A 26,852-nucleotide genomic window follows, 5' to 3' on the forward strand; every position below is an offset into this window, starting at 1 on the left:
AAGACTACATTCTATCTAGAATTGTTAGTTTTCAGGTATAATTTCTAAGTGTATATGCTAGAGTTATATAGAATGTAGTCGTGATCGACTTAGAATTGGTGGGTCCGCTTTATTTCCTGTTCCTTGTTTGGTTGTGAGCCTAGGGCAGACCCATTACATTCGACGGTTTATTTAACTTTAATTTTATATAACTTATATACACTTGGAGGTTATGGAAGGAAATTATTGGGAATTCTAGGATGCACAATTTCAAAACACGGAAACTTACAACTCACTTTTCAAGGAAAATATTGGATTTTCTGGAATCCCTTTACCGCTTTTACAAGGAAAACAGTTTATTTCTCAATTAAAACTCTTATGAACTCACCAACCTTTGTGTTAACACTTTTTCAGACAACTTGTATTCTCAGGAAATCACTAAACAGGTAATCAACTGCTTTCGAGGACGGGACGCTAAGGCGTTAAATTGAAAACTTATTTTGTCATCATGATCTAATTGATTTTGAAACATGTAAACTTACTCTATGATGTAAATCTTTCAATTATATTGATGATGGTTGTGTTTGCTTTCTTCAATATTATACTCTTTGTCATGATACTATACATGAAGTCATCCACCCCCGAACGTTTCCGCCGTTCTGGTTTGGGGGTGTGACAATCACTGCCCCATTGGGGCTTAGTCATTCGATACCAATAATAACCTTGTTCCCCCTGAACGGTATGGGAACCAAATCAACTAGATAAAGCTCTTCGAACAACCTCAAAACACAATCCCGGAAGACCTCTGATGCTTGCACAGACTGGTCGTCTGCAATCTCGACCTCTAGAGGGCAATCCAACATGCCCGAGGACTCGGGAAACTTCTTGCTAAGCGCAAGAGAAACAAACGATCAGGTAGTGCCCGAATCAAACAACACCTGAACTGGGATACCGTTCACATGGAACGATCCTAAACATATATATATATATATATATATATATATATATATATATATATATATATATATATACAGAGCATATATCAATATCATAAGCATCATATGAATAAATCAGGGAGAAAGAATCATACATGTCACTACATCGGGTGCGGAGCGTGCCTCCTCGGTTGTCAACTAGAAGGCCCGACTGCTCACCACTGGAGCCTTTGACTTGCCCTGCTAGCCATCCGTAATCCGCAAGGTCGCTGGAGCTGGTGCCTTCACTGGCGTTGCTGCTGTCAACTAGGGGCAATTGGCCCTCTTATGGCCCCTCTGGTTGCAATGGAAACACAACAACTCGGATGTCTGAATAGTGGGTGCAGGGGAGGTACAATCCTTGCTGAAATGCCCCAACTTGCCACACTTATAGCAGCCCGACGATCCCATCCTGCACGCTCCCTCGTGTGACTTGCCGCATTTCCTGCAGCGGCCTCGACCTAGCTGGCCTTTTGGCCCAACGTCTGATCCCTTGGGCTTCTTTCCCGAAGCCCTAGTCACCTGTCCCTCCTCGGCCTTCCTTTTCCAAACGTGCTCCAGGTCAATCTCCCTCTCCTTTTCCCTAGCAATCATGGAATCCAGGGTAAGGCAAGCTGAAAAACTGACATGCTCCCGAATGTCGGCTTGCAACATGTCATGGTAGTGGGTCCTCCTCATATTCTAGTCTCCCGCATACTGGGGCACCAGTAACGCCCTCTCCTAAAACTTGGTGGTGATCTACGCTACTGTCTCAGTCGTCTGTCTCATATCCAGGAACTCCCGGGCCAACTGTTGAAGCTCCACCGCAGGAGCGAACTCAGCTCTGAACCGGGTCATAAAATTTGGCCATGCCATAGCCTCAATAGTCAAGGCTCCTATAGAGTCACCAACCGACTCCCACCAATCCCTGGCCCGGTCCCTCAAGCATCATGCTGCATATCGCACCTTCGACCCCTCGGGGCAGAAGCTAGTCAACTATGCCGAGTCAATGTCTACAATCCATCGTCTGGTAGCAATGGGGTCCTTTGCCCCATGGAAATCCGGTGCACCACTGCCCCTGAAGTCCTTAAAGGACAGTGTGCGTGATCCTGACTGGCTGGTCGCCATGTCACTCCTGAACGCCCTGAGGCGATCTTCCATCAGCTCGATGATCCCTTCCTTGATTGACCCAAAGATGACCGAGGTCGCATCAAGGACGCCTCTAGTGATCTCGGACACGATGAACTCGCGTAGCCTCTCATCCACTGGTTCGGAACCTGAACCCAAACCCGATCCCTCTCCTGAACTACCAACTGGCAGCCTGGGACGTAGTACCACCATTCTGCAACACATAATGACAATCGCCAGTGATACTAATACATCTAGAGGGATCACATCTATCACAAGTTTCTTGGTCTTGTCTCAGCCTTCCTCGACTCAAGTATGGATCCTCTGCTTTCCGTAGTACAGGCCCATACTACCTTCCACATATATCTGTACTTTCCTCAAGAACTGCCTCGACTACACCAAGTCCCTTCTACTGCTACTGATCTCTACTACTCTCATCCTAGGCTTGCCCTAGGGTACCTCTAACTCCACCCAAACCAATCCTCAGTTGCTGAAGGCCTCTTTGCAACGCCAATTAGCCACCATATGGATACAATCACATGCCATGAGGCTCAGATAATCCTTCGGGTAAGGGACTCATCCCTACAACGGTTAGGACTCAGACAAGAGCTACACAATAGGGTCAAATCCAACACTCTGAGATTATTCAACCCTAATTGCATGTGACCTAACGTACCCACCTAATAGCTAACTCCCATCACTCCGAGTCCTGCAAAGCACAAAGCAAGCAACATTCAGACAAAAAGGAAACAAGCTCGAGCAATTCTATCCATATAACAAGAATCTGTACTAGCATGCGATATAAGCTCATATAACCAGGCATAGCCTAAACAGGCTATCCTATCTCTGTCTAATCAACACTATCATGCAGCTCAAGAGCACATATAACAGGCACATAAGGCATCATTCTTAGATCCTTAGTCCTAATCTAGCATGCTATTCTACTGAACTGATAATCATAACATAAACTTGTATGGGTACTTTAGGGAAAACTTACTTGAGCTCAGCCGGTCGCGCACATCACAAACCTTGTTCTTTCTTAAAAATCTTTAACTTAGATTTAAAAAAACCATTTCCTTTGTAAAAATCTTTTAATCCCTTGGTTTGAGTCCAGACACCCCCGAGGGTGTGTCCAAATCCCTCAAACCAAGGCTCTGATACCAACTTGTAACATCCGAAATTCCGAGTCCAAAAATTTCAATTTTGATATAACGATTTAGAAAACATTTATCAAACAACATCACCATGTCATATCATTTCAGAAAAGTAGTAACAATGTCAGAGTGCAATCCCAAGAAATATCATAAGGCGAAATCCAATGTGTGTATGATGTGCAGCTACCGCGCCGGCTCCTTCCCCTTCACTGAAGAGGTACCTGAAACAAAACTGAAAACTATAAGCACGAAGCTTAGTGGGTTCCCCCATCGTACCACATACCATACAATCACGTAACATACATATATTGTCAGACATATCTGGGTGCCCGACCTACCCCTTCGGTCCTCTCGACCGGATATTGCCTAACATACTTGGGTGCTGGCCTCCCCTTCGATCATCTCGACCGGATACTGCCTAGCATACCTGGGTGCTGGCCTCCCCTTCGGTCCTCTTGACCGGATACTGCCTAGCCTACCTGGGTGCTGGCCTCCCTTTCGGTCTTCTCGACCGGATACTGGGGACTATTTCACCCCTCTACTACTACCACATAACATGTAACACATAATCATATTATATCTAGCATGACTGGGTATGGCTACCCCCTTTCGGCCCTATCGACTGGAAATCTTGGGGACTATCTCCCATACTGCTACTAGCATACAAAATCATATGATACTGGTACATAACATATCAGGTAGCAGCACGCCTAGATGAATATCACAAAGACAATCATCTAACATACGACTCCTACTGGTGGGCCGACATTGGTGCCTTAGACCCACTTTTACTGGAAGGTAACTCACCTCGTAAGGCTGACTGCTGAAAAGCTGATCGACAGATGTCTGACTGCTGCTCCGGTGATCCTCCGACAATAAATCCATAAAACACTTAATCAGACACTGATAACTACGCTTAGGGTAAAATGACTATTTTACCCCTGACCAAGTCAAAGTCAAAGTCAACTTCCAGTTGACTCGACTCGCCGAGTTGGGCCGCCAACTCGTCGAGTCCCTATCCCCTCATCTGTGCTTCTCCACGCCTCTAGTCATCGAGTTTGGCAACGACTCGACGAGTTCTCCCTCTAAAACAACCCCGAATGAACCTTCATCCGACTCATCGAGTCATATGAACAACTCGTCGAGTTCATCTCCATCCTATGAACAAGTCCTGCCCTTAACTCGCCGAGTTGTATGAACAACTCGTCGAGTTCATCTTCGAACGTTGGGAGATTGCCTTGGACTCGCTGAGTCTGTTCATACACTCGCCGAGTCCTATGATTCCCAGGTCTATGGCTTAGTCCAATGCGTTGGGTCATTCCCCCGGACCCCTCTAAGACCACTCTAACACTCACTGGGTTCCTTCGAACCATAACAGAAAATGGGAAGTCAATCCATGGACTTGCCGAGTCCCTGGAACGACTCGCCTTAGGGAGGAAGTTAAGGGATTAGGGTTATCTAAGATACACCTGCGTTATCCTAAACCTTCCTTATCACCTATATAAACCCTTATAGGGTTGGATTTTGTCTAAGGGCACTCCAAGAGAGGATAGGGCCAAATTTTCCACTTCCCTTCTCTCTCCATAGTAATCCTTGGTTGTTAGGTTTGTTTGTGAGCCATTAGAGGCGCGACACTTGTGGCGCTTGTACCAAAGTTCAAGATCTTCAAGGATTTGATTGTTATTACAATATAACAATAAAGGTATGTATCCTAACCCTAATTAAATGTTAATTTCGAAAAATTACATGTGCCTCCTAGGGTTTCTAGTTTTTGTGTTGAATGCTTGTATGTCTAATAGTGAAAACATAAATCCTCAAATTAGGGTTGCATGCACACATAAGATTGTTTGTTTTGTATAAAACCCATCAGTACTATCTACCCCTTCAGTCTCTTTCAACCAATAATCGGGGACTATTTCACCCCTCCTACCATTAGCACATAATATCATAGCATTCTAGCACATAAAGCATAACATATAGTGGCATACCAGACAATTATCACAAAGACAATCGTCTTAACTACAAACAATTACTAGTGGGTCGGAATTGGTGCCTTCGACCCACTTCTACTGGAAGGTCACTCACCTCTATGTCGTATAGTAGTTGAACTGCCCTTGGCTCTAGAATCAACTCCTTTCAAACTCTTACACATAACAATCTCCTTTAATTACTCTTTCATACTCATAACCCCATTAAGGTTCAACTCTGGTCAAAGTCCAAGTCAAAGTCAACATTCTGGTTGACTCAACTCGTCGAGTTCCACGAACCATAAATCCTGAAATCGTGATCTAACTCGTCGAGTCCTCCCTCAGAATCGTCGAGTTCTTCCCTATAATAGAATTGGGACTTTTCACTATAACTCGTTGAGTCCTTCCTTGAACTCGTCGAGTTCTTCAATCTTTGAAACCCCTGAATCCTTAGCCAACTCGTTGAGTCATCTCCTAGACTCACCGAGTTTTCTCAGTAATCAGAAAAGGTTGGGGACCACGACCTAACTCACCAAGTTGAATGAACAACTCGTCGAGTTCCCCTTAGTCTAAATTCATTATGTCACTTCCAGACGAGTTCAATGCTTCCAAACCATAGATCTGGTCCCTTAAAGCTAATATCTTACGTAAAGTTGCTAATTTTCCTTGCATGCATGGCCTTTTGGAGCTTAAAAGGCCAAAATGACACCTTAAAGCTTGCATGGAGCTTCCATGGCCAAAAAGTTTGCACCTTTTATTTATGCCATGAAACCCCATCTAGACCCTAGATCTGGAAGAGTAATCACTTGGGATGTCCAAGTCTCAAAAGCTAATATTCTTGGACACAAAACCCCATAAAAGTGAAATGAAGAGATCTAAGAAATCATTGAGCAAGTTTAAGACTTGCTTACTCGAAAATGCAGCAAATGAAGTGAAGTTTCTGGCTCTACTCTCTTCTTCTTGAGTCCTCTAGCTTCCTCTTCTTCCACAAGCTTCAAAAGCACAAGTTTTCTCTCAAAAATGTCTCACAAGCTCACACAAGGCTCTAGGGTTTCGTCGCTAGAGTTTTGGGACTTGGAGGCTCTCAATAAGGGCAACCATTAGGGATTAATGTGTTTAAATAGGATGCAAAACCCTAAAATTAGGGTTTCACTTAGCCAACCCTACTCGTCAAGTTGGGGTTCTCAACTCATCAAGTAGGTTTCTTCACCCGCGTCCCAAAATAATCCCTACGCGACGAGTTTGGGACCTCCAACTCGTCGAGTTCTCATATAAAAGTGAATAAATTTTATTTAAAATACATACCAGGAACCGGGCGTTACATATCAATTTTATTGATAAACTTTCCTTTTAATTTCAAAATTATTAAATTAAAGTCTCATTAATTTCTTTTATTTATTTATCTAAATTATTTGTTAAATTAAAAAAAAATCCTTTAATTTTAATATTCAATATTTTTCTCACTTTTTCTTTATATAAATTCAAACTTCAAATGTTTAGAATTATATAATAAACACAATTGGAGTTGAAATACAGTTAAAAAGCCAAAAAAAAAAAAAAAAAAAAAAACCCGTCTATGCTCGGTCCGCACATCAACATGCATTGGGCATACATGGTCCGTATTGATCATTGATGGAATGACATTAGGCCAACGGAAACAACTTGCTTACCAACATTTTTGCCTAAGACATAAAAGATAAGGTAAATAACAATGTCCTTAGAGTAACAAAGAAAGTTGTGCAATTTCATTTATTAATGTTAGGACCAAGTACGCAAAAACAACAAAAATACTATATTTATGTAAAGTTTTTCATTATTCATCATAATAACACCCCTCATATGTATAGCATTAAGGCTAAACCCCAACCATATCGACTCATTCCCGAGCCACAACCACGACTTGCTTGCCAACATTTTTTCCCGAAAAAAGCCCGACCAAAGCCGCCGGTGCACTCTCAAGCCCCTCTACAATATCTTCAATGTAACATATCTTCCTTTCTTTTATCAATGGTATAACCATTTCCATGTACTTTGGAAGCAAATTAAAATGATCACTTACAATAAACCCTTTTATATGAAGTCGTTTCATTATTATGCTTGACAAATTCCTCACACCCTCCTCTTGACTTAAGTTGTATTGTGAGATCATTCCACAAGCCGAAATCCGTCCATTTACTCTCATATTTAAAAGCACCGCCTCCAACATTTTCCCACCAACATTCTCGAAGTATATATCAATTCCTTCCGGAAAGTACCTGATATTAATCAGAAAAAATAGAATATATATATATATATATATATATATATATATATATATATATATATATATATATATATATATATATATATATATAAAGTATTAATCTATGTTTTAGGTGACAAATATATTATTTGTTTGGGGTACTAACTAACCTCTTGAGAGCTGCATCAAGATCTTGCTCTTCCTTGTAGTTAAAAGCCTCATCATATCCAAATTTATTTTTCAGCAGCTCAACCTTGCATAACATATGATTTTGAGAAAATGTATGCCAATAAATAAATCATCATATAAGGGAAAATATTGCTAAAATTAATCACCTTTTCGTTGGTTCCAGCAGTCCCAACAACATAACATCCGGTCAGCTTCGCAAACTGCCCGACAAGCTGACCGACTGCCCCCGAAGCGGATGAAACAAAGACATACTCTCCTTTCTTCGGAGCACAAATCTCATAGAAGCCATAATAAGCAGTCATACCAGGCATACCTTGAAAACACCATCAAAGAAACAAACTCATTTTACAGAACTCAAGATCCGTAATTTACAGAACCTTAAAGCTCGATAATTAAACATAAAACATACCAAGGATTCCTGTATAATAGGAAAGAGGGACATCTGTATCTTGAATCTTGAAAAGGGTCTGGGGAGTGGTGATAATGGTGTATTGTTCCCATCCAGTTCCTCCCCAAACAAGGTCACCTTTCTTGAAGTTTGAATGCCCAGAATCTACAACTTTAGCCACTCCTAGTCCTGTTATTGGCTACAACATGAAAACACAAGAAAAAGATTGGGTGCTACAGTTCATTTCGAATAGAAAAGCACAATCCTAACGACTGAATTTTCAATTGTCAAACTGTTTTCTCCTAAAATGCAAAAACGAAAGTGAGAAATGAGAGTGTAATTCATACCGAACCAGGAGTGAAGGGTTCAAAGTAACTGCCTTGAGTTTTGCTCATCCGACCACGCATGTAAGGATCGCAGGAGAGATAAAGATTCTTTACGAGGACGCCATTGGAACCTTGTGGGAGCTTGAGGGAGATGGTGGTGGAAGTTTTAAGGAGCATGTCTGATTCCTTGGGGAAGCCATTAACGTAATCCTTCAAGATCACCTGTTGATTTTTCGCTTCTTCCATTTGCTTGCTACCGTGAATGTGAGTGGATTGGGAGAAATGAAATCGAATGTGACTATGTGAGGTGCAAATTTGCGGACCCACAAGCTTCTCGATTGGTCTGGAAACAATCTAGTCTTTTGGAATCGGCTTTCAAAGGTTCTGTCTTTTTTATGGACTTGTCTTTTTTCCGTACACGTTTATTTTATTTTTTATTAACTTTTTTTTTCTTATTGGGTACGGTTTTTTGGAACCGATATTTTTTCGGTCTCGCTGTCTTTATGTACATCTTTTTCTGTTAATATTCATGGTTTTCAGTTTCAGTTTTAGTATTTTTTTGTCTTAAATTTTTCCGTTAACTCATATATGATTAACACTGATACATTAAGATTTACTAAAAATAAAATATTAAAATTTAATTAAAGTAAAAAGAAACGAACTTGTAATGTGTGATTAACAAATATGTACCTAACGCAAAATGATATGTATATAAACCATGACTTTTGTTTTTTTAGATTGATATTAAGTTGGCCATAAGGCATTCTTAATACATTAAACTCCATAAAATCCAGTAGATTGCTATATTATCTTTACAATTGTATAATTCTATTATTATTTTTTTCTATAATACATTGAACTCTACAAAGTTTACAAAGTTCAATAGAATGTTACAAACTGTAATTTATAATAAATATTTAAGAATTAAAAACTTTATTTTTTCCATTGAAGAGTTCAATGGTCATTAAACTCAAAATCCATTGAATGTTAAAGTAGCATTTCACAATGGTAGAGTTCATCAATTGAATGACACATAGACTTGTCACCTCATTCAAATCTCCCATTAAGCTTACCATTATGAATAATCTTAGAATGATTCAGTCTTCTTTGGGAACAGTTTGGTTTTTTTACCGGTCTTGAACCCGTCTTTTTCAATTCGGTTTTTTTATAGGTCATTTTTTATTTTGTTCTCGTTTTAGATTGGTTTGGTCTCTGTTTTTTTAGAACAGTCTGAAACTAGTCTTTTTGTTCATGTCCAACTGTGTATAACTCTTGATGAATCGAGTTACGTTGCATGCCTTCAAATATTTTTGTTCTTAATATTATTTAACGTATGGTTTGGTTTCGTGTAAATTGCATCTTTCATCTTTATTTTTTTTACTTGTAGTAGTTTGTTTGTGTATTGTTTTTTTTTCCAGACCTAACTATATTACACTTATTGGATTTTATTATTTTTTTTATTTGTTTATTTATTTTAATAGGCCCTATATCTTACACCCAAACCTAAGTTGTCAAGATCGGGATCATACCCAATATCATTTTATGTTTTGCAAGATCATAACCATAAGATCGGATTGGGATTAGAAGATCTTACCAAAATAAACTTGTACTCAAATTTTCTCGTAAGGTCTTGGGTGTACAATATACATTATAACTTGATGTCGATTAAGACGTTAATATGGAGTCAACTATAACTTTTTAAACATGAATCATAATTTATGTTACTACAAAGCATAAAGATTAAGTATAAAACATCTTAACTACAAAATGAAACAAGATCATTATGATCTACAGCTAAAGGATTAAGATCACAAACGAGATATCATGAGTATAATCTGCCTAATTCGACTTAAAGTGATGAAGTAATAATGATCTATGAGGATTTTGCAACTTACAGTTGATTGCAAGTTAAATATAATTTTTTTTGAGGTTTGACTATATAATAAAACTAAAGTGGTGGAATCGAATCGTGTTAAGATTTTAAGATCCTAGTGTGGATCCTAAGATCGCACTATAGATCTTGCTTCTGATGGATCCTAGTGAGCTTGGGGTCATTTTTGGCTTCTAGGATCTTAAAATCATAAGATCTTAAGATCAAGATCGAGATCATGCCCCAACCTCACCCATTTCCTCCCCTATAATCAAACAAGCACGACTAATAACTTGATGAAGTCAAATCCAAAAAAATCTAAACTAATCAAAATTAAATCTATAAAAAATTCGTAGAAACTTGATGAAATCAAATCTAAAAACTCGAGAAAAATAAAATCTTCAACCAAAAAGTTTAGAGAAATCAAACCATGTGAAATTAAATCTAGAAAATTCCAAAGAAACCCGATAAAATCAATTCTAGAAACACCCAAAATTAAACTAATGCAAAAATAATCTTCAGTCTCTATTTCTTATGCAAACCTACTGTAACATACACTTTTTGAAATCGTGTATTGTAAATTATAAAAATGATAATATTATGAAATATTATATGAAATTGAGTGTTGAGTTCTAACGGATACTTTTTACTAGAAATGAAGTAAAATTATGTTTAGAATCACTCAGAAAATATTGGAAGTCTTATGAGATTCCAATTAAAATGCCAATCCGAGATATAACGAAAAAGTTATGACCAATCAAATATCCGCAACAAAACCGGCACGGTGCCGAATAACGTAAAAAGTGAGTTTTTGATAAACAACTTTTTAGCCTTAGTGATCTTAATGAAAGTTGTAGTATTCGTTAAACCGATAATTTTGATAAAAAGAACGCTAAAATCTGACTTCGTATGAGAAAGTTATGGATTTTACAAGATTGGGCACATTTTTCGATAATTTTCGCATGAATAGTGTTCAATCCGCGTGGCGTCTTCTGATTGGACCGCAACCTCGCATGGCACCCGCTGATTGGTCCAAAGTCGTCACCCTCTTTCCCCATTAGACCGAACTTCAGTTACTTAGAAGCTTCCATCTGGCCGAAGTCAATGACGCGTCTCATGAGCTAGTGTCTCGCAAGCTCGCCCCGTGTCACCCTTCCGAGCCTCGCACCTGGCCGCCTCACATGCGCGACGTCTGGCCTCTGAACCGAGCTCCTGCTGCCACCGAGCTGCTTCGCTGCTGACCTGCGTCTCTCCCTCCTTGCTTCGGATCCAACCCTCGCGAGTATATATAGAGGCTGCGAACCAGCCTAGGTATTTTTAAGAAATTGCCATTTTTGGCCCCTTTTTCTATATTTTTAGTATCTCCACTTTCCCCGAAACCGTGGTAACATTTCTAGCACCCGAAACACGTTCCGAAGTTCCCGAGAAGCCCGAAAAATTTATCTTTTCGGTTTTGAAGCTCTACCTTCGCAGAGCCCGGTTTTCAATAAATCTCCTGGTGTTCAACGAATAAAGTAATATTTGGAGCCGAAATGCTGCTCAAATTACTATTTTAACCCCCAAATATTTCAAGGTGAGTTTAATATATAGGAACAATTGTATGTTATGTGTTATATGTGTTATGTGATTTTCGGTGTTATTATTCCGGGTTATTTTCCCGTGTTATTTTTATTCGCTATTTTTAATAGCAAAGAAATACCTTTTACCATGTGATCAGTGAAAGGACTTAGATTCACGTTGGTACTGGTATGTAGCCTCTGGTCATATAGAACATGTATCCGTAAGAGAATGATTTCTATTTTATGGCATTGGCAGAAGGTTAGACAGGGCTGAAAGACTGAAATCTACCAAAATATTTAATTGGAAAGTGTATGTCTTGTGTGCCATTTGGGCCGAAGCTTTATTGATGTATATCAAGTATGGAAATCGTTATTTCTCATTGATTGTATATCGTTGAACCAAATCAATGATTGATATGGAAAGTTTGTCACATGATTCACATATGCCCCTGTTGTTCCTTGTTCCACTTTGCTTCTGCCATATTGAAGTGTATATATATGGCATAACGTTATATTGTATCTATTATTGAACTCACTAAGCGTCACCGCTTACCCTCTCAATGTTTAACAAATTTGCATGAGATAAATAACCAATATAGTTATATACTGTCGAAAGGTTTAGAATAGTTGTAATATTACTTTTGTATTTAGGGATCATGTATGTATAAATGTATAGTATCCTGGGTAGTTGTGTAATATATAACACTTTGTAATAGTCGGTTTGTATCCAGTCATTTGTAACCTCTTTATCAATGTAAAATATTATTTTTATGAATATGCAAGTAGCATGTTTTGAAGTAACTATATTCTCATGTATGAAAGTTTGGGTCTTTCAGAAATACAAAAGTGAGGGTCTTTCAATCATGGTATCAGAGCAATGGTTTAAGTGAACTAAATACCACGAATTGGTATTTAGACTTAAACTGTTGGAAGTTAAATATATAAACGGATTCATTAGGAGTATATGGATACAAACCAAAGGAAATACTTAAGTGGGGTATTGGGTAGTGATAAACCCTAGTATTCTAAGATATTATGTTACTTCAAAATTTCTAGAGAATTAGTTTAAGTGAACTAGGAATTTTTGAGAATTTCTAGACCTAAACATAAATTGTTAAGTGAAGATGATACGATGTGTATCTGTTATACTTAGGTTGAATACCTAAATGGAAACAAGCACTAGAATATTAAGAGGAGATATGCCTTATATTCTAATATGTGCTAAATGATAAATGAATATAACATGCCTTAGGTTGCTTGCCTTATTGCTATTATTTAAGAAAGTTTAAGGTCTGTTGCCGACCTTGGTTTAGAAAATTTTATGTTCTGAATTCTAAGAATTTTTGTAATAGAATTTACATGAAACTTTTCGAAGTGATAAAGAGACTTATGATAGTTGAGATCGATAAGTTTATAAATAAACGATCGTGGGATATCGTAAAATAATATTTACCAAGTGAAATCGTAAATAGTGTATTAATACCAATAGAGTGGTGTTGTACATTCAATGTATAAATTTGATGAAATAATAACATCTTTAGAAGAATGATGTACATTTGAAACACATTTGGGCGAGATAAATGTGTGGGTACAAATCCATGAAGTTGTTCCACCGCTGTCCAGATTGAAGCAGTGATTGTTTATAGAGTCAGAAGAACCGAAGATGGTGATAAATACTTCGACAATATTGAAATTAATGTGGTACAAGATTTAGAAGAATTAAATAAAGATTAAAGGAAATGCTAATGATGTTTTCCGACTCAATAGGCCAAGACTTTGTGATGTAGTATGTAGTTCAAGTAGTAACTTTATACAAGATGCTCAGACTTAGTATTTAATAATACTGAGTGGTGATTGACTTCTATCACATCCTTATGGAAGTTCCATTGTGTGTTAAGCCGAATTTAACATACATGTTTAGGATGGTGAATTAGGTCATTTAGTAGTAAAAGGTTAAGAAACTTACTTGTTTAAGTAAGGTAGAATGCTTAGTTGAAGAAGCAATACACCCATAGTATTGTATGAGAAGAAATGTTGTAGTAAGGAATGACACAGAACCAAGTTGAAGCTAGTAGAGCTTGCTGAGATACAGTGATAATGCAGACTTCTTAGGATAGAATCCTATGAAGTAGACTTAGACTTACTCAGATACAAGAATGACGATGTCATGGAAGGATAATGAAATGAACAAATCTGCATGGTGAATTACATAAGTTAGAAGATGATGCAAGTAGTTGAAAACCGTTTGTATCTATACTGCTAGAGTAAATTTTGGGTGTAGTATGTCTTGCAGAGTAGATACTACCCGAGAAAGAATTTATATGAAGAATTGGAAGTAAAATTCTATCGACCTATGGAAAAGTATTAGAATATGCTAGATCGAGCATATGCGTGAAAAGAATCGTAGAAGACGAGTATAAGTAATCCAAGATATGTTTGATAGAAACGCGAAAAAACCTAGTTGAGTCTTAGAGAAATTGTTGTATGTACTTCTTTGAACACACTCAGGTGTGAAAAGTTGCTTTGTGAAAATGTTTGAATGGTGACTTGGGAACTGCAAGACAATACTTGGGACGAGTATGAGTATGTGTGAATGGTAATAGAGGCCTATACTATTGGAAGCACATGACTCACGCTTGGATTAGGGAAAGTCACAAGGTTACCAAGAAGCTAGTAAATGATTCCGTTTTATTCATGTGTGTCGTTACCTTTGTTTCGGTAATGACTAAGAAGATAATTATCGTTCAAATATTAATGTCATAAAGAGTGGAGTCTGATTAATATAAATCTACAAAGATAAAGTTGATTGGTTTAGAAAGCCACGTATTGAGTAATGACAAAATTTCAGTCAAGAAGGAGATGGTCGATAGAAATATAACGATCTTCATTAAAGAATTGAGCAACCATTAACTAGAGATGTTACCTGCTATGAAGGCAATGAAGAATTTAGTTATTCATGGAAGGATTACAGTATGAAATCCATGATTTCGTAATCAATCGAAATATTCCATCATTTGACGAAAATTGATGTGTATGTACGAAAGCACGAATTAGAGATATGTGGTGCTATTCTTTCTGTTCCAAAGCATCCACGTGTTGATCAAACTCTTTTTGTTTTCTTTATTCCATTAGCTCGATTTATTCGATCTGATTCTAATACAAGAGTTTGGTTCGTTATGTGTCTTGCGCGATATAAAATCAAAGGTCATTAGAATATGATCATTCGAGTTGTTGTTATAGCAAAAGTAAAGACCTTATCTTGGGTTTAGTCTATAAACCAAGAAGGAGCAGGAGTCTGCAATGAGAATTGAGTTTTAACTCAAAGATTAGGATCAAAGGCTCAATAGAGAATGATGAGCGGGTGTAGGTTTGAGCACCGCTAGTAACTAAGAAGTTTGAAGGGTTTGACAATCATTTGGCAAACCAAAAGTTAAATATCGTACATTTTAGATTACCACATAAGAAGTAAGTTAGGACTCGAATGTTGTAACTAGTAATTTTCTCATAAACTCTAGATCTACTCACATCTTATTTGATTGTGATGCCTCAGATTCTTTCGTGCCTTATAAATTCGCACATTCTTTTCGAATTTCTTGTTACGCAATTGTCCAATCATTTCATATAGATAACACAGGAAGTATATCATTACTTGCTGATAAAGTCTATAGGGATAATGTCATAAGAATTGAAGGTTATAATCTTCTTGCTAACCTAATTCCTATCTCCTTGCCCAACTTTGATATTATTCTCGGCATGGATTGGTTGTCAAAGAACCAAGCAAAACTCTTGTGCTACAAAGAGATAGTATGCATCCCTATCGAAGAAGAGGATTCTATTTATGTCTACGTTGAAAATAATAACTTCTTTCTTAGAAACTCATAAATTTATATCAAAGGTATATTCTACTTATCCGGCTAATGCAGTTGATATCTTAAGAGAGGGGAAGAAAATTGTAAATGATGTTTCCATTATTAATGAAAATATTGATGATCTTCCCGACGAATTGCCTGGACTACCCCGAATAGGCAAGTAGAATTCTGAATTGACCTTATGCCTGGTGCTACTTTAATTGCCATAAACTACTATATAGAATGATAGCATTTGGGTAACTGTCGACAAGCTGACTAAGAGTGCATATTTTCTCGCCATACGTACAACGGTTCTAATGGAGAAATACGCACAAGTTTACTTAGACGAAATCATCGCGAGACATGGTGTGCCACTAAAGATTATTTTCGATCGTGATACTCGCTTCACTTCTCACTTTTGGGCGAGTATGAAACGTGGATTGGGATCTCAAGTTGCTCTCAGCACAGTTTATCATCCCTAGACAGATGGTCAGACAGAGAGAACTATCCAAACAGTAGAAGATATGCTTCGTGCATGTGTCTTGGAATTCGGTGGTAACTGGGACAAGTACTTGATCTTGTAGAATCTTCGTATAATAACAGTTACCATGCTTCAATCAAAATTCCACCATATGAAGCATTATATGGTCGTAAATGTCGTACGCCATTATGTTGGCGAGATATAGGACAGAAGATCATTGGAGGCCCTAAAATGATTCAAGATACCACTGATAAGATTCAATTGGTATGAGAAGGAATTAGAGTGGCCCAGGATTGACAAAAGTTCTGTGCAGAAAAGAGAAGATGACCTATAGAATTCTAGGAGAGTGAATTCGTAATACTGAAGGTATCCACATGGAAAGGAATTGTATGATTTAGAAAGAAAGGAAAACTAAGTCCTAGATTTGTTGATCCTTTCCAAATCATCCAGAAAATTAGTAAACAAGCATACCACTTGGAATTTCCTGAAAATTTGGCAGGTATTCATGATGTATTTCATGTGAGTTATCTGTGCAAATGCTTGAGCGTATATGATGAAACGATTTCGTTATCCTAAGAGAAATTGGATAATAAGTTATGATATGTAGAAAAAAAACTGAAAAGATCGTAAACGAATGAACGACTAATCTATGTAATAAAGAAGTGGAGTTAGTGCTTGTCAAGTGGAAGCACCATCGAGGACCAAATTATCCTTGAAAAAAAAAAGAATAAGATAAGAGTGAAATATCCTCATTTGTTTTAATCGTTATGATTTCGGGGACGAAATCCTCAAAGGGATGAGGTATTTGTAACATACACGTTTTGAAATCATGTGTTGTAAATTATAAAAGTGAATAATATTATGAAATACTGTGTGAAATTGAGTGTTGAGTTCTAACGGATAGTTTTTACTAGAAACGAAGTAAAACTATGTTTAGAATCAGTCAGAAAATATTGGAAGTCTTATGAGATTCCAATTAAAATGTCAAACAGTGAAATTTAGCGAAAATATAAAATTTGAAATAAGTAAAATTTTATTATTGAAAGTTGTAGATAATCTCGTTATAAATATAAAGGCAAAAATTTTGATAAAAAGAACGCAAAAATTTGACTTCGTATGGGGAAGTTATGATTTTTACAAGTTTTAGCTTAGCAGTTGACAGCTAAAAACTCGAATTTTAGATTAAGTGATTTTTAGCTGACATAACCTAAACGAGAATCGAAGGTCTCGTCATTATCAGTACAACGGTAAAAAGTCTGACGAAAACGGACGTCGGATGAAGAAGTTATGAATTTTTAACGGATTTACCAGTCCCGTCTGTTAAAAAAATAATAATATAAAAATAAAGTCAAAATTTTCCGACAAAGTCTAAATGAAAGTTGTAGAGCATAATTTTCTCTATGCTTGCATATAAAGAACGTGAAAAACGGAGCCCGTATGAGAAAGTTATGGATTTTACAAGATTGGGCACATTTTTCGATAATTTTCGCATGAATAGTGTTCGATCCACGTGGCGTCTTCTGATTGGACCGCAGTCTCGCGTGGCACCCGTTGATTGGTCCGAAGTCGTCATCCTCTTTCCCCATTGGACCGAACTTCGGTCCACTTAGAAGCTTCCATCTGGCCGAAGTCGATGACGTGTCTGATGAGCTGGTGTCTTGCAAGCTCGCCCCGTGTCACCCTTCCGAGCCTCGCACCTGGCCGTCTCGCATGCGCGACGTCTGGCCTCCGAACCGAGCTCCTGCTGCCACCGAGCTGCTTCGTTGCTGACCCACGTCTCTCCCTCCTTGCTTTGGATCCGACCCTCGCGAGTATATATAGAGGTTGTGAAGCAGCCCGGGTATTTTTAAGAAATTTTCATTTTTGGCCCCTTTTTCCATATTTTTAGTATCTCAACTTTCCCTGAAGCCCCGATAACATTTCTAGCACCTGAAACACTAAGGATGAGCATAGGCGGGTACCCGCCTCATTTGGCGAGAACCAGAACTGGAACCGCCGGTTCCGGGACTAGTTCCAAACATTTAAGAACTGACTAGAGCGGTTTCGGTTCTAACTTCTTAGGAGCGGTTCCTCAGAAGTTAGAACCGAAACCGCTCTAGTCAGTTCTTAAATGTTTGGAACTAGTCCCGGAACCGGCGGTTCCGGTTCCGGGAGCGGATAACCCGGTTACATTAATTTTGTTAACTTTTGTCGATAAATACGCAATGTAGTTTGATCCAAATCAAGTCAATTCGGACCAAAGACAGACAAAATCGGATCAATATATATTCTAAATCAGTCTAAGTAACACACATATTTATATGAAATTATATATATATATATATATATATATATATATATATATCTATATATATATATATATATATATATATATATATATAAACTGGTTTCGGCGGGTACCCAACGGGTAGCGGTTCCGAAAAAACGAGAACCGGAACCGGAACCGCTTAAGGCGGTTCCATAACTTTAGGAACCGGAACCGGAACCTCTTAAGGCGGTTCCAGTTCCAAAACCGGCAGTTCCGAGGTGGTTCCGGTTCCAAAAGCGGGTACCCGGTTCCGATGCTCATCCCTACGAAACACGTCCCGAAGTTCCCGAGAAGCTCGAAAAATTTATCTTTTAAGTTTTGAAGCTCTACCTTCGCAGAGCCTGGTGTTCAATAAATCTCCCGGTTTTCAACGAATAAAGTCATATTTAGAGGCGAAATGCTGCTCAAATTACTATTTTAACCCCCGGATATTTCAAGGCGAGTTTAATATATAGGAACAATTGTATGTTATGTGTTATGTGCTTTTCAGTGTTATTATTCCGGGTTATTTTCCCGTGTTATTTTTATTTGCTATTTTTAATAGCAAAGAAATATCTTTGACCATGTGATTAGTGAAAGGACTTAGATTCACATTGGTACTGGTATGTAGCCTCTGGCCATGTAGAACATGTCTCCGTAAGAGAATGATTTCTATTCTATGGCATTGACAGAAGGTTAGACAGGATTGAAAGCCTGAAATCTACCAAAATATTTAATTAGAAAGTGTATGTCTTATGTGTCATTTAGGCCGAAGCTTTATTGATGTCTATCAAGTATGGAAATCGTTATGTCTCATTGATTGTATATCGTTGAATCAAATCAATGATTGATATCGAAAGTCTGTCACATGATTCACATATATGGCCTTGTTGTTCCTTGTTCCACTTTGCTTCTACCATATATATATATATATATATATATATATATATATATATATATGACATAACGTTATATTGTATCTATTATTGAACTCACTAAGCGTCAACGTTTACCCTCTCAGTGTTTAACAAATTTGCAGGAGATAAATAACTGGTATAGTTATATACTGTCGGAAGGTTTAGAATAGTTGTAATATTACTTTTGTATTTAGCGATCATGTATGTATAAATGTATAGTATCATGGGTAGTTGTGTAATATATAACACTTTGTAATAGTCGGTTTGTATCCAGTCATTTGTAACGTCTTTATCAATGTAAAATATTATTTTTATGAATATGCAAGTAGAAATCGATCTTATTTCATGATTTTAGAAATAAGTAAATTTGGGAGAAGTCAATTCTCAAAAATAGAAATCAATTTTAAAAAATTCAGTTTTGTTTCACGATTATCAAAACCACCAAAAGTGTCCATGTGTTGTATACACATTATGGAGAGAGGAGAGGCAGTTATGGAGATGGCGGATGTCAGTGACTATTGAACAATCGAACAGAAGCATTAAGAAAAAGAGGTGGCTATTGAGCGAAATCAGTAAGTGAAAAAGCATCGGTAGATTGAATGTAAATTGGAGATGCGGTGATGGAGAATGGAGATGGTTGGATGTGAAGTGTGTGTATAAACGTATGAAAAGACGTGGGTGTGAGGGAAAATAGGTTTATAGGATCCGATTGTTTGTTTGTTTTTTTTTAATTCATATAATAACAATACTAATAAATAAATCAATAAGAAAAATTAAAAACTCTATAAGGGTATAATGGTTATTTGAAGTTGGACGAGATCAAAATCGATACAAAACAAACTATAAAGATGGTTCAATTTTATAAGAAAAATGTATCAAATGCACAAGATTATCCAAACCATAGAAACAATCTATATAGTATAACAAAATGATCAATTAAACTGAATTCGTATAACTATTTTTTCTACACCAAACATTGCAAATTTTATAACTTATTGTGGATATATTTCTAAAAGTATAAATATATATTTATAGTTATAAAAATGTAGTTATATTTCTAAAAAAGCGTAAAAATATATATTTTTAGGTATTTATGCTTTTTAGAGTTATAAATATATATTTTTACTTTTTTTTTAAGTATAAATATCTATTTTGATGTTTTTAAAAGTATAAATATTTATTTTTTTGTTTTCAAAAGTATAAAACATATCTATATATAGTTTTAAAAAAAATAAACTAATATTGCTAAAAAAAATTGTCTCTCTTTTGAATGATATATTTCTAACTACGTAAAAATGTGTATGTAAACTTCTTAAAAATATATTAATATTTTCTAAAAAATATCGTTATATTTCTCAAAAACACAAAATACATATTTCTATTCCTAAAAACATATTTATATGACGTTTAGTTAAACTTTTTTTTTTATGTATAAATACGTTTTTTCTACATGAATACGTATAATATGAATAAAAAAAATACCTAAGGTAAAAATATAAAAGATTTGTAAAATTAAAGATTTTTTGTAGATTTGATTTTTATGATAACCTATAAACCTAATATACAAGTAACAAGGGCAAAAAAATGGCAAATTTTATATATTAACAAACAAAAAATTGTCGCATGGACAAAATCCATAAATTTTTACAAAGTTAATGGCTTTCATGTAAAATACACATAAAAAATTGTCAAGTAGGTTTACTATATGTATTCATTCAATCAAGCAAACTAAGGTGATGTTTGGTTTTTGGCAAAATGCGTTTTTAGCAAAATGTATTTTTGACCTTTTATGTCTGCTGGTGGAAAGACACTTAATGAAAAAAGTTGTTTGTTTTTCAGAAAACAAAAGACATAAAAAAAAATCTTTTTGGCATCTTTTTCAAAAGATAAAAAAAGATTGTGTTTTTCGAAGACATTTTCTAAGTTATAACCCAGATGTTATATCTTTTCCACCACCACCACCACTTTTGCCGACGCCACCAACTCTAACACCACCATCGTCGCCGCTACCAGCACCAACACCATCATTCTTTTTATGAAAAATTTAAAAAACAAGCAATCTTTTTATGAAAACTAAAGAAATGGAGAAAAAACTTTTGGTCTATCTTTTATTCGAAGACATAGAGAAAACATAAAAAATGACCGAAGACGTTTAACTCTTCAAAAACAAACACCACCAAAGTGTAGGTTAAATAGTGAATGAGTTCCTTTTAAGCCGAAGGGTATACTCATCACGAGAGAAACTCCACCTCACCACCACCTTACCACGATCGTCTTCCACACCACACACTGGTGTACCTGCAACAAGAGGGCACGATCGTTCACAAAGAAAGAAGAGAGGAGGACATAGAAAAAAACAAAATAGTTAGATGTGGTTTCTTGTGGTATATACCACATGTGGTCACAATCATGACTCCAGGTCATCAACATAAGGTTATCAACATAATACCTTCGGGTGATGTGCATCAACGTTGCCCTTCTCTAACTAGTCAAATGACATCTTCGTGCCATATATATCCCCATGACGTTATTTTGGATGGATTCGATCCCGATAAGTTGTGCTTTAACATATAAAACATAACTTAAAAATAATGGAAAGGATATACAACCAATTAGAGGCAAACATCATACAACCAATGAGAGGCAAACACCTTACCACGATCGTCTTCCACACCACACACTGGTGTACCTGCAACAAGAGGGCACGATCGTTCACAAAGAAAGAAGAGAGGAGGACATAGAAAAAAACAAAATAGTTAGATGTGGTTTCTTGTGGTATATACCACATGTGGTCACAATCATGACTCCAGGTCATCAACATAAGGTTATCAACATAATACCTTCGGGTGATGTGCATCAACGTTGCCCTTCTCTAACTAGTCAAATGACATCTTCGTGCCATATATATCCCCATGACGTTATTTTGGATGGATTCGATCCCGATAAGTTGTGCTTTAACATATAAAACATAACTTAAAAAATAATGGAAAGGATATACAACCAATTAGAGGCAAACATCATACAACCAATGAGAGGCAAACACCTTAATGCCAATGATTCAAATATAATATCAGGTTAAACATAACTTATTTTATTTGGTTAAATATAACTTGGGAAAATCGCAAGAAAGTCACTATATTACCACAAAATTTCGATTTTGAAACTGGGTTTTGTTTCTCAATTATGTCACTATATTTATAATTTTGTTGCAATATCAACCAAATGATTGGTTCTCCCGCAATAAAGTCATTGAGTTTAACAAAATTTCGATTTCGACACTGAGTTTCAGATTGTAAGAAATTCACTATATTACCACAAAATTTTGATTTTTATACCGAGTTTTTTTTTCTCAACTATATCATTACATTTACAATTTGGTTGCAATGTTAACCAATTGACCGATTCAGGAGATGTTGTGGTTTAGAAGCTCGAATTGTACAAGAAATGAGTAAAGGTCGATCCAATGGTTCAAACTCACTTATAAGTCGGCGAAATGGGCATAGTCACCCTTCCAGGAGATGTTATTGTGGTTTAGAAGCTCGATTTGTACAATCAATAAATGAAGACCCCTAAGTTCAAACCCACATAGCATTTCCCGGATTAACCTTTTAGGGGAGTTCATTACTTGTTGTACAAATCGAGCTTCTAAATGACAAATAACATATCCTGAAAAGGTATGTACGCCTTTTTCACTGCCTTTTAAGTGAACTTGAACCACTGGATTGACCTTCATATACCATTTATGAAGAAATACTTTGACGAGAATTAAGCATTAAGCATTATAATAAAAAGTGTCACCTAAAAAGGTGAATACACACTTTTCGCTGACTTTTAAGTGAGTTTGAACCATTGTGTCAACCTAAAAAGATATGTGAAATTGCATTTAATGCAAATCCAATATGTGTTGTTTACATGAAATATGCTTACGAAAGAATCAGATTCGATCATCTCAAACATCATCCCTTGAAATTTTTTAAGTTTTCTAATCTTGAACCAAGACTGCCACTTCATTAAAACTCTGGGGGCCAAAATTGTAACACTGCAACTTCTTCCCCAATTGTGTGATACATGAACATAAAGCGACCAACCAGTCCCAAAATTGAGTTCAACCCCAAAATTGATTTTCATCTTTGTTCTGATTGAGTGACTTTCGTTCTGATTGTCTTCATAACTTTCATTCTGATCATACCAATCGCCATCACAATTATGCAATGATTGTAGGAAAATGTTCTGATTCATGTTTAAGTTTTGTTTCGATAGTGTTCCAAACAAGTCATCATTCCGATACACATACCCAAAGCGACAGCCTTCGTTCCAAAAAGTGGACAAACATAGACCTTCTAAGATTCGACATTCAAACTCCTAGATTGGAACAACAAGGCAGTTATCTGACAATCATCAGAACCAACTTTGAACCTGAATTTTGACCGATTCATTTCGACCCATACTCCTTGTAAGCATATCGATACATCTCTTCTTTTTCAATACTCCTATAATCTTCCACAAACTCATTTAAAAGTCAGCAAAAAAGGCGTACTCAACCATTTAGGTGACACTTTTGATTATAATGTTTAAATTTTTAATTCTTGTCAGAGTAATTCTTCACAAATGGTGTTTGGTGTCTGAAGTTCAATCTATTGGTTCAAAATCATGTAATACTCACCTTTTCAGGAGATGTAATAGTTGTTTAGAAGCTCCATTTGTACAACAACTAAATATAAAGACCGCTACAAGGTCGATCCAGGGGATCGTCAGTGAATTTAAACCACTAAATCGACCTTGTAGGGGTCTTCATTTATTTGTTGTATAAATTAAGCTTCTAAACCACAATAACATCTCCTGAAAAAGTGATTATGCCTATTTCATTGACTTGTAAGTGAGTTTGAACCATTGGACTGTCTTTCATTTATTTGTTGTAAAAATCAATTTGTACAACAAGTAACTTTTTTAAAAAAGTAATTTAATTATTTACATTTAAAAAAAAACTAACTTATAACTTACTTTTTGGCTTGCCAAACATGATATTTTTAAAAAGCTCGAAAAATAAACTAGTTGTGAAACGTCAAACACAACCTTCACAAAAAATATGGCCATTGTGTGAAATCTTCTTAAAGGTGGCTTGTTGGAAGATACATTGCGTTGTCATTTTAATGAATAGCTCAATAATTTTTAGTTAAATATATTAAATTAATGTATAGCACACTTAAAATTAGCTAACAATATATCAAAATTGGCACCTCCAGCCATGAGTTTAAGAACCATTCTCAAAGAAAGCATTGGAACCGAAAAATCAAAGACTTAATAATATTAAAAAAACTTTTAAACAATATATTTCAATGAAATAAATATATGTCAGTTATTAAAAAAAATATATGAATACAAGATACTTTGAGGCTTAACCTAATGGGCCATAGGATGGCCGAGACTATACATCAACGATATACAAACATAATTGTACGTTAAAATCCACTCGTTATTTAATCGGAATAATTGGTCCAAACATGTGGACCTAAAGTCATTAAAATGATATGGAGAGGCTATTGATGAATACAACTTTATAACCCGTGAGAACCATGGTTATAAAATTAATTATATTTTTATATTAAAAAATCAAAATTATTAATTAATTATTTTAAATAAATTATTGCTTAAGAGATATTTTTTAGTTATATAAAATTATAATCCTTAATTTAAACAAATACGTGAAGTTATATCACCTTATCATCTGTATTAATTTTATTTTATTTTTTAATCTAATGTTATTAATTTAATATAATTAAAATGAGAAATTTTTAAATTTGAGATTTAAAATGGAGTTAATCAAATTAGAGTGGAAATTTTGAAATTTGAAACGGATAATTAATAGTTTGACAAGTGGCATGATATGTGATATATAATATTAATGATGAGTTCTAATATTACGACACTTATCAATAGTAGAATAAACCTATTCATTTATTAGAATAGGAAGACTCAGAATTCATAAAATGCATGGAGGGACATAAAGAAAGTGAATATCACCTAAAACAACTTTTTCATGAACAAAGTGGGAGTCTATATTAATATGTGGCTGTCGACATTGAACGACACTTATGGAAGATAAGAGAAACTAACATTGTTGTGTTAAAAGATGGTGAATTTGGTAGGGGAAGAATGTAGTTCTTGCAACATATTCTAAATCTAACATGTTTCAACAACATTTTCCACTCCTTAATATTCTACATCAACACTCGATCAAGATATGATGTATAAGACCATATTGGAGAAGATGAAGTTAGTCAACGTTGACTTCTTGACTATATTTGACTTTCTGTTAGAGAGTTAATTGTTTGTTAGCTATAGTTTAGTTAGTTGATCAGAGTTAAGTTAATTAGTTGTTTTACTTGATGTATATAGATTGTATTGGTTGTTCAGATGAATTAATGAGATGAGAAATTCTTTCCAAATCTTGAACTTCTACATGGTATCAGAGAAGGAAAATACGATCATGCGGTCTTCATTCTTCATTCTGTAGATTGATTCTTGTTCTTCAATCTACATATTTTTTTTATTGATTCAAATCACAAATTGATTCTTGTTCTTCAATCTATTTCATTTTTTTTTTCATTTTCATTAGATCGATTTTGCTTTTCGATCTAATTCTGCATCATGTCTACAAATTCATCAGGAACGATTGAAGTTTCTAATCCGTTGTTTCTAGGACCTTTGGATAATCCTAGCACAATTTTAGTTTCAAAAATTTTTGATGGATCTGGTTTTTCGATGTGGAAGAGATTGATGATTCTAGCACTTTCAGCCAAGAATAAACTTGGATTTGTTGATGGATCTCAGTTCAACCGGATGAAGCTTCTGCACTGTTTCAAAAAATTGGAACAGAGTCAACTCAATGGTTATAAGCTGGCTGTTGAATTCGTTATCAAAAGATATTGCTGAAAGTGTTCTTTTCTTACAAACTGCTAAAGAGATTTGGTTAGAATTAATACAAAGATATGAGCAATCTAATGGAGCACTGATATATTAGATTCAAAAACAGCTATTCTCAATTAGTCAAGGATCGGATGATTTTTCATCTTATTTCACTAAGATCAACCGAGTTTGGGATGAACTCAAGATGATACATGAAGTTCCAAATTGTTCATGTGGATCTGCTGCAAAGATTAACAAATTTCTAGAAGAACAAAGACTAATTCAATTACTAATGGGGCGTAATGATTCATACAAGTCGATTCGAGGTCAGATCTTAATGATGAATCCCCTTCCTAGTATTTCTACTGTTCATTCCTTGTTGATTCATGAAAAAAGACAGCGTGATATCACTACTAGCCCTACTATTGTGTCTGAAGCAAGGGCTATGAATGTTAACAATTCTCATAATTCACACAAGAAACAGTTACAATGTACTCATTGCAGAAAGACAGGTCATGTTAAGTCTCAATGCTATAGACTAAATGGTTTTCCTGCTGATTTTAAATTCACTAAGACAAAGAAAGTTGAGTCTACAATTCATAATGTGAATGATCTATCTTCATCAAGTGCTCCATCTACATTTTCATCTAGCTCTTAA

The 26,852-nt window shown here is 35.9% G+C and overlaps 2 protein-coding genes across 2 annotated transcripts; one reads left to right on the forward strand and one right to left on the reverse strand.

Moving 5' to 3' along the window:
• Positions 1–6,898: 6,898 nt before the first annotated feature.
• LOC145095862 (2-alkenal reductase (NADP(+)-dependent)-like) lies at positions 6,899–8,657 on the reverse strand. Its single transcript, XM_079033679.1, has 5 exons — positions 8,348–8,657; positions 8,022–8,199; positions 7,759–7,925; positions 7,594–7,676; positions 6,899–7,436 (listed from the first exon to the last, which is right to left on the reverse strand). Exons 1-5 carry the CDS (start codon positions 8,570–8,572, stop codon positions 7,058–7,060), a joined length of 1,032 nt encoding a protein of 343 aa, XP_078889805.1. The 5' UTR covers positions 8,573–8,657; the 3' UTR covers positions 6,899–7,057.
• Positions 8,658–25,936: 17,279 nt separating this feature from the next.
• LOC145059323 (uncharacterized) lies at positions 25,937–26,852 on the forward strand. The gene is made up of 2 exons (XM_079007179.1): positions 25,937–26,200; positions 26,310–26,852. The coding sequence occupies exons 1-2, from the start codon at positions 25,937–25,939 to the stop codon at positions 26,850–26,852; spliced, it is 807 nt and encodes a 268-aa protein (XP_078863305.1).

The sequence above is a fragment of the Lactuca serriola genome, chromosome 1 (assembly GCF_051521515.1).
Source record: "Lactuca serriola cultivar US96UC23 chromosome 1, Lser_US96UC23_V15, whole genome shotgun sequence".
Lineage (NCBI taxonomy): Eukaryota > Viridiplantae > Streptophyta > Magnoliopsida > Asterales > Asteraceae > Lactuca > Lactuca serriola.

Coding starts and splice junctions, on each gene's coding strand:
- LOC145095862 (XM_079033679.1), bottom strand. CDS start 8,572: ATGGAAGAAGCGAAAAATCAACAGGTGATCTTGAAGGATTACGTTAAT. Junction 7,926..8,021: donor CTATTATACAGGAATCCTTG/GTATGTTTTATG, acceptor GGTGTTTTCAAG/GTATGCCTGGTATGACTGCT. Junction 7,677..7,758: donor CTGCTGGAACCAACGAAAAG/GTGATTAATTTT, acceptor ATGTTATGCAAG/GTTGAGCTGCTGAAAAATAA.
- LOC145059323 (XM_079007179.1), top strand. CDS start 25,937: ATGTCTACAAATTCATCAGGAACGATTGAAGTTTCTAATCCGTTGTTT. Junction 26,201..26,309: donor ATAAGCTGGCTGTTGAATTC/GTTATCAAAAGA, acceptor CTGATATATTAG/ATTCAAAAACAGCTATTCTC.